This window comes from Hippichthys cyanospilos, chromosome 14 (genome assembly GCF_059441005.1).
Source record: "Hippichthys cyanospilos isolate Australia breed blue-spotted pipefish chromosome 14, RoL_Hcya_1.0, whole genome shotgun sequence".
NCBI lineage: Eukaryota > Metazoa > Chordata > Actinopteri > Syngnathiformes > Syngnathidae > Hippichthys > Hippichthys cyanospilos.
The window spans coordinates 1,806,054-1,822,170 of NC_142382.1; the positions used below are offsets into that span (position 1 = coordinate 1,806,054).

General features: G+C 41.9%; 2 protein-coding genes across 2 annotated transcripts in view; one reads left to right on the forward strand and one right to left on the reverse strand.

Annotated features, from left to right (window-relative positions):
* The first annotated feature begins 781 nt into the window (after nt 1–781).
* Nucleotides 782–9,309, forward strand: pax9 (paired box 9). Its single transcript, XM_088433509.1, has 3 exons — nt 782–923; nt 3,879–4,538; nt 8,345–9,309. Exons 1-3 carry the CDS (start codon nt 920–922, stop codon nt 8,524–8,526), a joined length of 846 nt encoding a protein of 281 aa, XP_088289635.1. The 5' UTR covers nt 782–919; the 3' UTR covers nt 8,527–9,309.
* A 2,106-nt stretch (nt 9,310–11,415) lies between these two features.
* Nucleotides 11,416–16,117, reverse strand: part of slc25a21 (solute carrier family 25 member 21) — a 75,440-nt gene continuing 70,738 nt past the window's right edge. The window contains exons 9-11 of the mRNA XM_088433028.1: nt 14,345–14,526; nt 12,165–12,217; nt 11,416–12,091 (exon numbers count right to left, since the gene is read on the reverse strand). Coding sequence (XP_088289154.1) covers nt 12,030–12,091; nt 12,165–12,217; nt 14,345–14,526 — 297 coding nt within the window. The 3' untranslated portion in view covers nt 11,416–12,029. The remainder of the gene's footprint in view (nt 12,092–12,164; nt 12,218–14,344; nt 14,527–16,117) is intronic.

Consider the following 16,117-nt stretch of genomic DNA (forward strand, 5'->3'; position numbering starts at 1 on the left):
ATTGACACGTGCGATTTGATTTACAGTCCCAAAATGTTATTATGATCATTATAAGCCATCGGAATTGATTATACGCCACATGTTCTCCACTCAAAAATGACCATGTGGTATTTAAGAACACGACCATTGGGTGCTCATTACAAGCTTGGTTCTGAATCATTCGTATAGAAAAAAATGGAAATAAAAATGAAAAAAACAAAAAACGTTTTTGTTTATTTTGTTTACTTGTTGAACTAAAACAACGCCAGGCGACGCGTGCGTGTTGCATGTGAAATACACTTTTTATATATGTATATATATATATATATATATATATATATATATATATATATATATATATATATATATATATATATATATATATATTATATATAAAACGCAGATATCACGCGAGCGTACAAAACAATGTTAAGATTGTTTTCTGACGGTGGAGTGACAATTTTAGCCTTTTAGAAGTGTTTTTTTTTTTTTTTGGGGGGGGGGCACTGGCGTACTATCTGTCCCAATAACAAACACATTGGCGCTTACGCGCAGTCGGGGGAGTGGGGCGGGTCAAGCGTCGCCTCAAACCCTTCGCCCAATCGCCGCGCGCCTTCCTAGCCTCCAGCCAATCAGAGGGCGCCGACGCCGCCTCGCGTCCCGCCCCCTGGCCGCGCAGCCCATTGAAATGTAAAACAGTCGGCTCGTCTTGGTCAAACGCGTCCGAGCTTCGCCTCGCCGCGCCTCGCCTCCGGTGCTCGTGATCAGGGGACGGGAGATAGCGGGGCTGGGGGGGGCGAGGTGGGGTGGGGGGGAGGAGGAGGAGGGATCGGCTCCTTTTTTGCGGGTCAGGCTGGACGCCGAGCGGGAGCCGCGCGGTAGCAGCGAGAAGCAGCAGCAAGCAGCCGCCGCGTTGCTGCTTTGCGGCTTCAACGCCGTCATGGGTGAGTGATTTGCTCCGTGTATTCAAAAACAAAACAAAAACAAAAAACAATGTGTGTGTGTGTGGGGGGGGGGGGGGCAGCTAACTCGAAAACACCGCTCGTGTTTCATTGCGTAAAAAACTGCCCATTAGATTTCGAGTGTTTATTGTCATGACGTGATGGAATTCTTACTAGCCGTGCAGACTTGGGGGGGAAAAAAACCTGAAAAACAACTTCGAATGACGCCTATACAGTCAATTTGATGGCTTCGGTCTGATGTTTTGCTTATTTCGCTGTGATCGAGGAACGAGACGTCCGTTGAGCAAAGAGAGATGCAGGAAATTCATCTTTTGAACCTTTGCGTTTGCACTCGGTTTTCGGCATGTAAAAGTTCCACGATGAAGAGCAAATCTCAGCATGCATCATGCACTTTTTATTCTAATTAATCTATCGGGACCTTATTGTATACAAGCTCGAATTTCAGTATTATTATACATAAATGAAGAGGAAAATCTCAGCATGCACGATGCACCTTTATCAAAAATAATCGATCCACAATGAAGAGAATAGATCTCAGCACTTTTATCAAAATTCATCAATTTGGAACTTTACTCTAATTTCAGCATTATTATTATCCGTAAAGTTCGTCAATGAAGAGCAAGTCTAGGCGTGCGTGACGCACTTTTTTTCCTCAAAATTATTCTACTCGGCGAATATCTCTGAATTTGCTAAATAAAGCGTGTATAATGAAGGACAAGTCTCAGCATGCATGATGCACATTTAGCAAAATTAATATACACGTAGCGAACATTTGCATCGAAAGTCGTTCTAATAAGGAGCAAGTTTCAGCATGCGTGAGACACTTTCATCCAAATGTAGCGAATATCTCAGCATTGTTATATGAAATCGAGCAATTCTCAGCATGCATGCTGCATATACATTAAAATTGATTCATAACATTAATTTCACACTTGAGTCTCGGCATGAGGATGCTGCTAGATAAGTGTAGCATCTATTTAAATCAATAAATCTGGATATTAAACACGCTTGTGTTCCAGCATTATTTGCAGTAATATAATTAACGCCGTAAATTCAAACGCATTGAAATTAATCTATTTCTGTACTCAAATCTCAGTATTATGCAACCACACACACACACACACACACACACACATAAATCACAAATGTATCTCGCTTTAGACACACCCAAATCTCAGCATTGACCGTGAAAATACATAATTAATCATGATGTCGTTTGAGTCTCAGCATTGCGCATGCTATCAAAATGACTCACACGTGTTTAGTCCATCAGCATTATGCGAGATGCATGCATATCCATATTTACCTTGGCCTTTTTTCTACACTTTAATCTCAACACGTTTGGTCCTTTTTTTTTTTTACACTCAGGTCTCCGCATGATGCCTAAAAACGCTTGCACGTAAGACTATAAAACAATCTAGCCTGCATTGAAATGAACGCAAAGGTTTTTGGACAGTTTGGTACCATTCAGTCAGAGTATGATGCGTAAACATGATTATACCTTATATATATATATATATATATATATATATATATACACACACACAACTGAGTCTCAGCATCATGCATGGAATGACAACATATTTTCGATTTTGGTGTGCTTGTTTCGGCATGATTTTTTTTCATGTTGCATATACAGTTATGACTCAGCATGACGTACTGAAGTGTAAATGAAAGTTTGCACTACTGTTTGACTGACTTGAGTTTGAGCAGAACCACAATCGAACTTACCTTTGACCGACTCTCAGCATGAGGTGTAAGCATCTGGAGCATTCATTCGTTTTCCAAATCACTTCATAGCAATATTTGCTGCACTTGAGTTTCAGCATTTCCATTTGCTCAGCGTACCTGTGAAAACACACACACACACACACACACACACACTGATATATTTGAGTCACGGGACCATGTTGTGGATCAGACATCCAATATTTTCTTTTTGGAGCGATGATGCATTCGAGTCTCAGCATGATGCATGCAACTGAAGCGTAACGATGCAATCACGTGACATAATACGTTTGATATGCTGTGCGGTGTTTGCTATGCGCTGCGCTGTTGTCTCAGCATGATTTGACAAATTGAGGAGCTTTTCAGCATTGACGCAAGCGATGTGAACTCACATTTCAGTCTCCGCATTAACGTGCACACACGTCCGTCTGTAGGAAGAAGAACACATTTATTAGTGATGCGCTCGGGTCTCAGCATGATGGAGGCAAGAGTTTAGTTTCATTCACTTGAGTTTTTGAATGATTTATTAATGCAGTGGTTCAACCTTTGAATTTTTTTTTCAGCCAAGTACTCTCGAACTAGCACAAAGCATTTTTAGATGAAAAAAAACCGAACAATATCATCAGGATATGTTGAATTTAATGCCTTTTATTGCTGTGACAGGCATAATATATTTTATTTTCAAATTAAGAGCAAATGAATCGGAACATGAAGCATGTTTGAATTGTTGAATTGCACAACAATACATCATTGGGTTATTTTAGGCCCAAGGGAGTAGAGTGCATGTTCGAATTGTTGAATTGCACAACAATACATCATTGGGTTATTTTTGACCCAAGGGTGTAGAGTGCGTGTTCGAGCATTATGAGTGACACACGTTTTTCTTGACATATTTTGGGATTGTTTTGTGCCCCCCCTCAAAAAAACGAACAAAAAAAACAACAGGGAGTTGGCCCAAATTCAGCCAAATATTGGGCCTGCTCAGCCGTTTTTCGAGAGCATTGTTCATGTTGAAAACATGTTGAAAGCAGCTCCAAAGGTCCTCTTGAGACCCGCTGCAAGAGACATATAGGAGATATACATGCCAACCGTTTTTCGAGCGGCATCATTCATCGAGCCGCAGCATTTTCCAAGGAATTTGCTCTTAATCGGAAAAGGAAGGCGTAGCGTGCGCGGGGTCCCCGCGACTAACGGCTCCGACTTCGGCAGAACCGGCCTTCGGCGAGGTGAACCAGCTGGGCGGCGTGTTCGTGAACGGGCGCCCGCTGCCCAACGCCATCCGCCTGCGCATCGTGGAGCTGGCGCAGCTGGGCATCCGGCCGTGCGACATCAGCCGCCAGCTGCGCGTGTCGCACGGCTGCGTCAGCAAGATCCTGGCGCGCTACAACGAGACGGGCTCCATCCTGCCCGGCGCCATCGGCGGCAGCAAGCCGCGCGTCACCACGCCCACCGTGGTCAAGCACATACGGACGTACAAGCAGCGCGACCCGGGCATCTTCGCCTGGGAGATCCGCGACCGGCTGCTGGCCGACGGCGTGTGCGACAAGTTCAACCTGCCCTCGGTCAGCTCCATCAGCCGCATCCTGCGCAACAAGATCGGCGGCCTGGCCCAGCAGCAGGGGCCCCTGTACGAGGCGGCCAAGCCGCAGGCGCACGCGCACGCGCACCCGCCGCACGCCCACCCGGTGCACTCGCCGCAGCCCGCCGCGCTGCCCTACAACCACCTGTACTCCTACCCGGGCTCCAAGGTGCAGGCCGCGCCGCCCGGCGTGCCGGCGCTGCCCGCTCACGTGGCCATGCACCGGATATGGCCCTCGTCGCACTCGGTCACGGACATTCTGGGCATCCGCTCCATCACGGAGCAGCAAAGTAAGATGGACGCCTGCGTGCCTTGAAACGTCTCTACGCTACTTTTTTCTTCTTCTCGGAGTATATGTAAAAAAAAACGCCCGCTGATTATATATATATATATATATATATATATATATATATATATATATATATATATATATATATATATATATATATGCGTTCTATTTTCATTTTTTTGGGGGGGTGGGGGTTTTCTAAGGAGGCCGGGGAGGCGAGCGTCGTCAAGCCGCTGTCGGGCTCACTTTCCCGGCTTGGCAACCAGGAGCAGCCCGGGGAAGGCTCCCGGAGGAAGATAAATTTGCGCGTGCAAACGAGGAGCAGATGTGTGACGGGAAGCTTTGCGAAAATACTTGCAACTATTTTCAAATTCGAGAGGACAAGTTGGGATTATGCAGAAAATTATAATAAAAACTGACGGCCTCTCTTTGAAGAATTTAAACCGTAAGGATGATTGATAATGGGCGCAGATTCGACAAGAAAAAAAAAAGGACTGCTATGGACGAGCTGGTGACGTCACATGTGTGATTTCCCACCAAAGTAGACAGTTGATTTATGATCGCAAATCAGGAATAATTTCCATTTAAACCATACAGCAAAACATCAACAACAATTAAATACAAATATTTCAGATCTTACAAAAATAATATATTGCGCATGCAGCTCTCACGTGCAATTCACTATCTTTTATCTTATTTGCCTTTTCAACACTAAACTCTTAATGTTAACTGTTAATGTTTATTTTCTGAAAATTGTGCCTGCTGACCACGTTGAAAAAAATAGCTTTATAAATATATCCTTTTTTTTATAAAACGCATAGACTGCTAAATACGATATTTTGATTTGCATCTGTAATAAAACGATATTTTTTTAGATTAACTAAAACGAACAAAGTAGCCCAAGTCGAAATAATAATAATTCCAAATAACACACATACTATATATATATATATATATATATATATATATATATATATATATATATATATATATATATATATATAATTACACACACATGGATTTTCCAGATTTCGCAATTGCCTTAGACGGGTTTCATGCGGGCAAATATGAACTGTAATCAAATCAGACAGTTTGATTGGCATCGTGTGATTTCGCGTGTTGTGTATCGCAACACACACTAAATCACTCGCGCGCAAACACACACAAACACAGCACACGTGTCTTTTCTTTGACACGATGAATAATAATAATAATAATGACTGTTATTACAGTACAAAAGAAGTGTTTTAAGTGTTCAACCTCCGCTGTATTACCAGCAGTTATTCCATCAAAACAAGCAGTACGCTTTTTCATTCAACGTTATTTTTATTAAGTTTTCATTCCTATTTCGTTCATATAAAAATGTATGGTAAAATATATATCAGCAGTGTTTCTAGAAATTTTCATTAACGCCATTTCATAATGAAATTCCAGCGCCTTCAGGGAAATGTTTTTAATTGTAGTTGTTTTTAATTTTAATGTATACAAATTAGCATTCAAAATAATGTAAGAGTGACTTCAAATAATATGAAACCATTTGGCCATTGCGCGGATGAATAAAAGTAGACAAATCAATTCTAATATAATCCTATCAAATGTGTAACTGGAATAAAATGATGGGGAGGAACCAAAATAAATCAAAGAAAAAAATAAGTGAAGATGAAACTTGAAACAAAAAAAGAACAAAAAGCGGAATTAAACATCACCAAATTCTAATCAGAATATTTTAAAATGTTGATCAATTCAACATGAAAAATGTTACAATTTTTGATAATTGAATCCATTTGACAAAATATGACTAAAACGTGTAAAAAAAAGACTGTCAAATTTGAATGGACCAGCACAAGGCGGAGTTTGATATCGACATCAAAATATCATTTGATTAAAATAAAAAAATCAATACACTAGACGCTAAATGACGGCATATAGGATCCGCGTTGGCGTGACTGAACCCCATCAAAGTGTCAAGCAATTAATGAAAGATTTTTTTCCCCCAATATTTACTTGGCTCGCGTCAGCCTCATTTGAATCCAAAAGCGTCGCCACGCGTGCTTTGCAAACGTCATCAGTCACAATTTTGACATCCCGCAGCCACGGGCGCAAACAAACATTCAACTTATCATTTGTCACACGCACATTTTTAATCAAATTGTACACTGTCAGGATGGGGGGGGGGGGTGCATTTGATGAATAAATGATGCTGGGCCCACCTCACCCCCCCCCCCCCCCCACCACCCCAAAAAACATGGGCCTCACGCTTTTTTAACAAGTCTGGTCCTGCCACACAGCTCTTTCATTCTTTATCATATTTCACCCCCCCCCCCCAAAAAAAAAAAAAAAAAAAAAAAAATGGGTGCAACCACAGTGCATAAAACGTTGCATTAGCGACGTCCAAACTATGGCTCGGGGGTCATGTGAGGTCCACGACATATCCTAAAAATGTATTTGCTGTACCTATAAATTTAAGAAACTTTATTAATTATTGCAATTATGCAAGCTACAACTTAACTAGTAATCTTTATTCTTTATAATGTTGTTTTGGCGAAAGATATTACATTTTTAAAAGCAAAATGGTTTCATCCGCTTTCTGCTCAGTCCAATGCGAAAATATGATTCAGAATAACCGCTTAAAAATGGAGTTTATAAGCCCACAGTCCATTTTTAAGAAACCCATGTGATCCTTAAAAAATATTTGTTACCAATGAGATACTTTAGAAAGTTTCTATTTCTGCGAAGATGCAAATGAACTATTTACAGCTCAACTATAACCTTCGTTATGCTTCACAATGCTGTAGTGACTGAGAAATTTTCAAAATAAATTTCCTCGACTCGTGTCAAATGTGAAAAAAATTACACGAATGATTCCAAAGTAATTGCTTCAAAAAATATGATCTTAGAATGAATCAAAACTCGTTTTCGTTTATCCTTTGGGGTCCATACAGAAAAATAGAAAGACGAAAGGGCTATGTTAATTGATTATTATTTTTGATTAATTTATTAACACATACATATTTGTTTGTTTTTTTTAAGAGTCCAGACATTTAATTCTAAGCATCTTTCTTCCGTTTTTTCCTTCCAAATGTTCAGCTAAAGCCAATTACTTTAGTGCGTACATACATGAAGTAATCAATTATTTTAGCATTTAATTACCCGTAGTATGACGAAAGTAGCCATTTTAGCACCACAAATCTAATTTAATCTGACCAAGCGTTTCACTTGTTGTACTCACCCCGAAAGACGACGAACAGCCCCTCGGTGACATGTTTCTCAGTTGTACGTTGCTGTGAGAACCGAATGCAAAAATAACCGCTGGCAAATGTAAAAATGACATTTTTCATACGGATCTGATTATAAGCGCGCAGGTGTTTCCAATGACTGTGGCCAGTTACAAAGTGGGCTGAATCTAATTTCAGTACTTTTTTTTTTAAATCGCAGTAATTGTGTAAAGCTGGTTATTATTTTTGCCGAGTACAAAATGAATCGAACGTCGATCAGATCCTCATCGTCCGCCATGTTTGTTTACAAGTCCAAGTCACGTTTAATCTCGAGAGGTTTCGCGAGAGTTGTGCGATATTTAATATTTATTCATATTTAATAAACTTTTCGCGTGTGTGGAGTTGAAATCACGCCCTTTATTGTTATTTCTTAAACGTGTATGAGGTGTTTTAACGTTCAGAAGACTGCCGAATATTTTAAAATCTCTCCGTACGAACCGAGAGTTAGCTCGACTAGCATAGCAGCCGTTTTGTGTCTGGTGTTGCGTTTCTTTGACGTCGTTTTTTAAAGTTTTTTTGTTTTTTTGAACAGACGCCGAGTGGCTTGCCCACAGCGAACAGCTGTGCCACAGCACCCAACATCCCGGGCTCCAGGCGGCCCACCACCCGAGCGTCAGCCTCCACGGGGTCCAACGGCACCACGTCGGCCTATGCGACCGCACGCACATGGCCGCCGCCGCTGCCGCAGCCGCCGCCGGCCAGTGGCAGCTGTGACATCGGCCATGACTATTTCCCTTAAATGAAGGACTACAGGAATTGTTTTTTTTTTGCCTTTTTTGGGGGAAGGAGGGGAAGAGGGTGTCATTGTCGAACTTTCAATGCGGCTGCGAACGCACCACGGAATACCCCGCGACAGGTGGACGGAATGCTGCATTCCACGCACATGCGTAGATCTTCGACACTCCAATTGGGACTGTTGCGTTCAGGGTGCTTCTGAATAATTGTATTTTCTACTTTTGTATGATTTTCTACGTATTGCGACAGTGATTCCCAACTTTTGAGCCAAGGCACATATTTTACAGTCATATACTTTGATCAAAGGCATTTCATATCAAACGGAAATTGAAATGCCTTCGCTGTCTGGTTTTGGCCCACGGGCTGCATGTTTGGCACCCCTGGTCTACGGTTTTCTTGAACAAATCATTGTATTTTCATGACTGTGCATTCGGCCAACTTGTCAGTATACGTCACTGGCATAGATAGCTGACATTTTTTTCAATAATTTTGGACCAATAAAGGGAAATTATTTCACAGGGCACACTGGTTGGGAATCACTGTATTACGGAGCATTGTTTTCCCACACTACTTGGGGAGAAAAAAATGTGTCTATTATTATTTATTAGAATTAAAAAGGTACGTAGAATGAAGTGCAATTAGCCACAAAAAAGAAAAAAAAAGGACTTCCAATTGGCGCATTGTTGCCGACTTTGACAACTGACACTCGATGTTGCACAAGGAAATTGAATGTATCTTATTAAATGGTTTGGTTGTTACAAACTTTTGGAATTTTGCCGTTTTATTATGCCGGAAAAAATTCAATCAAGGACAGGAAACGTTGTTTTAAGAATAATGAAATACACACCTGATTAAAAACTACACGAAAACACTTTTAAAGTCAACTATGGGCTTACAATTTTATTTTAAATGAGTGTTTGTGGAAAAAACATTTTCCAAAGTGCTTTGTTGTTTCATGGTTTTTGTTTATCGTAATTTAATCAGTAAAATAGAAATTACCGTCTCACGACGCTTCATTCCAGATCGTAATTGTTCTTAAGACATTGTAAAACAGTCTTATGACAAAACAGTCTTAATTTATCCCATATTTAATCCAATATTAAATAAAAAATATTAACACACACAAAAAAAAAATATATTATATATATATATATATATATATATATATATATATATATATTATAAATACACATTTTATTTTTCGTGTTAATATTTTAATTTTATTCTATTTATTTATTTAGTGATTTAATGTATTATTTTTTATGTGTTTTTATTATTATTTAAATTATTGATTTAATTATTTAATTTACGAATTCAACAATGACAAAAACACTTTGGAGGACACTTAAGCGGAGGCGTCAAGTCTCATAAATAAACTGACATGGCTTGTCGAAACAGGAAGTGGGGGAGGGAGGCGATAAATACTTTCGGGAGGGAAAAAAAAACAAAACAGGCTCACCTGTTGCTGACTTTACCTGGCGAGGTGGGCGGACAGATTTGTGTTGCGGCATAAACAGCCGGCTGGCGGCGGGCGCCGTGTCAACAGTGAGATTTGACTAGGAAAGCGCTCTTCCCCGCATGCGGCGGTCACGGACCGTTGCTCGGGGCCTGGGAGAAGGGGGGGGGGGGGGGGGGGGGGGGGTCGGGGGAGGGGGGGTCGTCATGTTTCTTTTGACCATACGTGAACCGCATCACAGGGGACGTGACCGTAGCGCGAGCGCCCACCTGCTTGTGTCCAGTGGACAGGAAAAAAAAGGGTGTGTGTGGGGTCGGGGGGGGGGGGGGGGCAATTGACAACATCAACACATATGAGGCTTGCTTTTGTCTCGCCGAGAGACTTACAATCAAAGATGGGAGATTGTTGTCATGTATTATGAGAAAACGGCCATTACTCGCCAGAAATTCCTTCAAATCCTTGGACGTCATTTTCCAAAAAATGGAAAACCGTCCAAATGCAAAGCGGGTACTTCGTTACCGTAACAACCGATTCCAGGGATCCGAATTGGAAGCGACGGCTCCGAAATGCCCGCCCGCCCGCCCGCTCGGCGCCAGGTATTTGCCCAACTACGCTGCGCACATGAATAATATTAATGGTTAAAAGAAGTCGTGTCAAAGCCTGTCAAGGCGACAGAGTGAAATATTATGGAGACGGCGGATGAGGCGTGGCCAAAGAAAGGTGTGAGATTTACCGTGGGACGAAAGGTCGCCCGGGGAAGGAATAAACAACGTCAGTCGGAAGTATGAAATATCAGTAAATAAATGATATAATAATAAATATAATGGTGGTGGCAAGATGACAGTTAAAAAAAATGTACGGAGCTTTTCACGACGGGTGCAGTCTCATCCATTCATAAATTGACCTGAAAAATGTTAATTCCCTGCTATTAGCTGATACTTGTTTGCAGTTGCTTTGTGATGATAATTGTCTCACTCGTGATTTTTTTTTTTTCTAAGCCTGAGGCTGATTCTCATATTTGGCAGAACATAAAACGGATAGTATTTTTTTTTTTTTTATCTTAAATTTTTAATCCCTTATGTGTACATCAGCAGATCTCAGCAGATCATCAGCAGAAGTACATTTTCTTTTCAAACTAAGAGCAAATCAAATTGAACATTAATCAAGTTAACAGTTAACTTTATATGGATGTGCTTTGTCATTAGTGACGATTTTCAACTGATCAAAAAGAGCATCCATGGACGTATCGAGTTGAAAAACCTTGAATTCGATACTTGGTATCAGTACTCGACCGAACCTCGTCGAGAGAAAAAAAAAAAAAGCTGATTAACGCCACCACCTTCCCCATAAAAAAAACCAAACATGCAAAACATGCAACAGTGTGAACAAAAAGTGCTCCCAATACACCCAAGTGAATTTTTATTGATTTATTTATTTAAAATTCTTTGGCAATAGATGCAGTCACATATCAGTTTCATTAAAAGAAAAACAAAACAATACAAATGAACCAATTCATAATTGGAACTTCATAAAAAAAAAGTTCATGCAACAGCCATATAAGCTAATGTGCTCTCCCATCTACATTTGTGTATCCATATATATATATATTATATATATATATATATATGGTAAAAATGTGCACAAATAGACACTAGTGGAATCCAAAAGGCAGCTAAGTGATTTTTTTTTTTTTTTTAACGGGTCATAACTCAAGGGCACGCCCGTATATGGTATGATTCACATTGCAAATATTGATATTTACATAGCATATACTATGGCTCTTTCCGTTGACGAATGAAGATGACGTTGAACATATCTCCTTTGAAAGACAATGGTCAAAAAAATACTTTTTGGCATCAGCTAAGGTGATTTGGGTATAAAACAAAACAAAAAGAGGTAAAAGGGAAATAGGGCTAAAAAAAACTGCATATTGAAAAGACTTCATAAAAGAAAATACCTTTTCATTGTTGGGCAATATCTCCCAAAAGGCACTTGAATTTTTTTTGTTTTTTTGGCGTTGGCGTCTCTACCAGTTCCTCTGGAGCCAACCCGACACGTACTCGTACACAAGCAGCATTACGGCGCCACCTGCGGTCAACACAAGTTCAACGTCGACGTTAGCTAACAAAGCTAAAAGCAGAAAAAAAATAGAAATAAATACCTGGCCCAAGTCGCATTATCTTTGGCACCAAACCCTTGTAGAGTGCCAAGTACCTATGGAAAAACAACAGCATACCGTCATACCCATATATGGTCATACAGATCATTTCAGCACCAATACGATGCATTTTTTTCCCGGGTGTGCAGGGGAAGAGACCGGTGCGTCTTTTTCGAATGAGAAAGATCCATGAATTTCATTTTTCTTTGGAATTTAAAGGGGGTGAGTCAATAAAGGTTTTTAGAAGCTCTAATTTAGCTGGGGGTGCACCGTGTCTTTTGGGATGCTGAGGGACTTTGTGGGGGTGTGCCAGGGTATGCGTGGCTCCACGAGGACATTTGAGGAAAAATATGGGTGTACCGAGCGCCGTTTGGACGCTGAATGGCATATAAAAAAAAAAAAATGGCGAAAGCTAACCTAGCCGGGGGTGCACCAATCAAGTTCTGAAACAGCGTCCATAAATGTCTCGAGGAACACTAATTGAGCTGCGGGCGCACTGTCAATTTGGATGTTGTTTAATTTGTTTGATATTTTGGGGAAAAACTGATCGGTGCACCCTCATACCACAAAAAACGGGAAAGGCAAATCTACCTGGCGGCGCACCAACGCGACTGTGATTTTGAAGGGGGGGCGTGGCTCCGATCTATTTGGGGGTGCGCCATCTCTAGAGGGATGTTGAAGTGGGTGCTTAGCTTGAAAAATGTTTGGGTGAGAATGAATTAGCTGGAGTTTGTGCAAGGGAGGGGGTGCATCAACTCTATTGGGATGCGGGAGGGGGCGCGTGGCTTAAAAACTGTTCCATCGAGGGGGTGTTCCTTCTCTGAGGGGACAGTCAAGATGGTGCGACTCGGCGGGGACCACTTCGCCGCCGCGACGTTCCGACCTGCCCCTTAATGCATTCAAGGTGACCCGCAACCCGGCGCGCCCCTTCACTGCCCCCCCCCCCGATGGCGTTAATAAGGCTGGAGCCACTTCCTCCCTTGGCCCCGTGTCTGATTAGATTGACCCGAGGAGCGAGGCGCGGCTCGTTAGGGTGCGCTTAACGACGTCCCCCACGGGGACCACTAATTAGCAGCGACTGTGTTGTGTTACTAGATGTGGTAGCTCGAAAGGGGGGGGGGGGGGGGGGGGGGGGGTCGAGATTGGGGCATGATTCTGAGACCACGTGTCAATTTTTTGATCTGATTTTGTCAAAAAGGGTTTGATGATGGTGAGGGCTGGAATCAAAACGTTTACGTTGCAAAACGGGCAACGACGATGTAGCCATGACAATTTTTTGGTCATCCCCAGGAGTTGACCAAAGGTCAATCGCTATGTAACCACATGTCAAACTTTCAGTCCAATTAAAAAAAAAAAAAAAAAAGGTCTATCACTTTGTGACCATGAATCAACTTTTTGGTCTGGATGTGGAACCATGTGTCAACCTTTCGGTCTGGATGTGTAACCATGTGTCAACTTTTTAGGTCCATCATGCCCTGGTCTGGAATGGCCACAAAAAAAATCTATCACCATGTAACCATGTGACAAATCTTTGGTTGAGACATAATCATCCGTCAATGTTTTGGTCCCATTCTCTTCACTGCCACTCAATATTCACTAGGAAGGTAACCATGTGTCAACTTTGAGGGCATATACACCTTCTGTCAAGATCAATATTGACAAAAAGTCCATCTACAATATATAACAACGTGTCAAATTAGACGCAACCACGTGGCAACGTTTCGGCATGATCTATCGTTACTCTCAAGAATAAGTTGACCACGTGTCAACTTTTCAGTGCAGTACTCCACAATGTTTACAAAAAGTTTTGTTGCGACGTTACCATGTGCCAAATTTTTGGATGGTGCCATCCATGCAGAAAATAACGATGTTGCAACCACGTGTCAATTATTTGGACTGCGACACTGTTGACAAGAGGTCAATCACCATATAGCTCTATGTAAAATATTTGATCCAGTACGTCGATGCCAAAGTCTTGATAACCATGTGTCAACCTTTCAGTCAAGTACCCATTTTTCCGCCCCGTATGTCACTGTCACCTTATCGCAAAAGCGACAGCATACCAACACGCATGCTTGCGTCCTAATACTCGCATCGAAATACTGAGACGAAATTGGCAGCTAGCCCGACAAGCTATCGCTAACAAAACAGACGGAGCGACGTGGAGCGACGGTTGTCCTTACCCTTCCTCGCGGTAAACCAGCGCCATGGTCTGGAAGCAGGTGCGGTACTTGATCTGGCCGGGGACCGGCTGCGGGCCCTGGATGCGACTCTTGGCCACGTCCCACGGGATGTTGACGCAGGACGAGATGGTTCCCGACACCAGGCCGATGGCGAACTTCCTCAGGAATTCCAAAGTCGGGTCCTGCGCAACGCAACCAAATTGACCGTGGTATGAAAATCTGGCAAAAACGCGTGTGCTCAGTTAGCATGCTACGCTAGGTTTGGTGCTATGTTAGCTTAGCGAGTTACTTATCCTCGTCATTCATATTGCGGTCTCGCGTCCACCTTTACGTAGCGTCGCACGACAAAGTGTCGTATGTACCCTGGATAATGCACTTGAAAAAAACAAAAAGTAATTATGTAACCTTGAAAATTATGCAAAACAGTAAAGTAGCTAAGTTACTTTTTAAAAAAGTAACTAGACTACTTTTCAAAATACTGTACCTGATAACACTGTGATGTCAAATGTTTCTTTTTAAAACAAGTAGCACGTGGCTACTGTTATGTGCTAAGTCCTAGCATGCTATGCTAGGTTTGGTGCTATCCCTGTCACTAATTTAGTGTTCTTGTCTAAACTTTTTTTTTTTTAACGTCCAACAAAGTACAGTATGTATCCCGGTTAATGCCCCTTTCGAAGCTAATAAAGTAATTTAGTAGCTTTGGAAATTAAGTCAGTAAAGTAGTTAATTTTTAAAATGGTAACCAGACGACCTTTCAAAATAAGTGGTACCACTGTGAGCTATGTCAAACGTTTTTTTTAAGTAGCACGTGGCTACGGTTATGTGTTCAGTTCGCATGCTATGCTAGGTTCGGTGCTACGTTAGCTTAGCGAGTTATTCATCCTTGTCACTCATCTTGTGTTCTTGTGTAAACTTTTATTTTAAGTCCAACGAAATACTGTATACTGGTTTATGCTATAGCTAATCAAATAACTTTCAATTTGACTTTTGACTTCTAAAGCACTAAAGTAGCAAAGTCATTTTTTAAAGCAGTAATCAGATTACTTTTCAGTGCCAATTTTTTTTCCGTACAAGAAGCATGTAGCTAGTTTTGCTCAGTTAGCATGCTATGCTAGGTTTCTTGTTATGTTAGCTTAGCGAGTTCCTTATACTCATCACTCATTTTGTGTTCCGTCGTAAACCTGGTTTACGCTAACGATAATAACGTAACTTGTAATCTCATTTCTAACTGTAATGCAGCTGTTATCGTAGCTAAATTCCATTTCAAGCACGAATCAGACTACTTTTCAAAGTAAAAGATTGCTCGTAAGATGGTGGCGGCGAGAGGGAATATAATGGCAAAGCTGGCATGAAAGCCGCCATCGTTTTATAGTAGCGAGGGGGTGGGGGGCCGGCGCGCTCGATTAGTGCTTCCCGATTGGCTGAGCAGAAGCACATGTTCTCCGGGGAACGGCGAGGATTTATAAACAGGGCTCACGCGGGCCGACTCGGGGCAGCATATGGGGACAATTTGGATAATTGGGCTGCGACTCTGCACACAGGCGTATTACTGTACCCCCAGCGCTTGGCGCACCCCCCCCCCCCCCCCCCCCCCCGACAACAAAAAAGGGGCCAGACTCAAGAGAGCTCTGACAGCTAATTGGCCAGGAGATTTTTTACAAATGACAGCAGCGCACCCTCGAGAGGCAGCCTAAATCAACAGATAATCCCCGACATCTTTGCACCGGACTTCAAGGACGGAGGTACAAGAGTCCCCCGAAAGATATGCCCCCC

Excerpts from the sequence above, each read along its gene's own strand:
- pax9 (XM_088433509.1), top strand. Across the intron at positions 4,539-8,344 it reads CTCCATCACGGAGCAGCAAA|ACGCCGAGTGGCTTGCCCAC; the intron begins GTAAGATGGACG and ends TTTTTTGAACAG.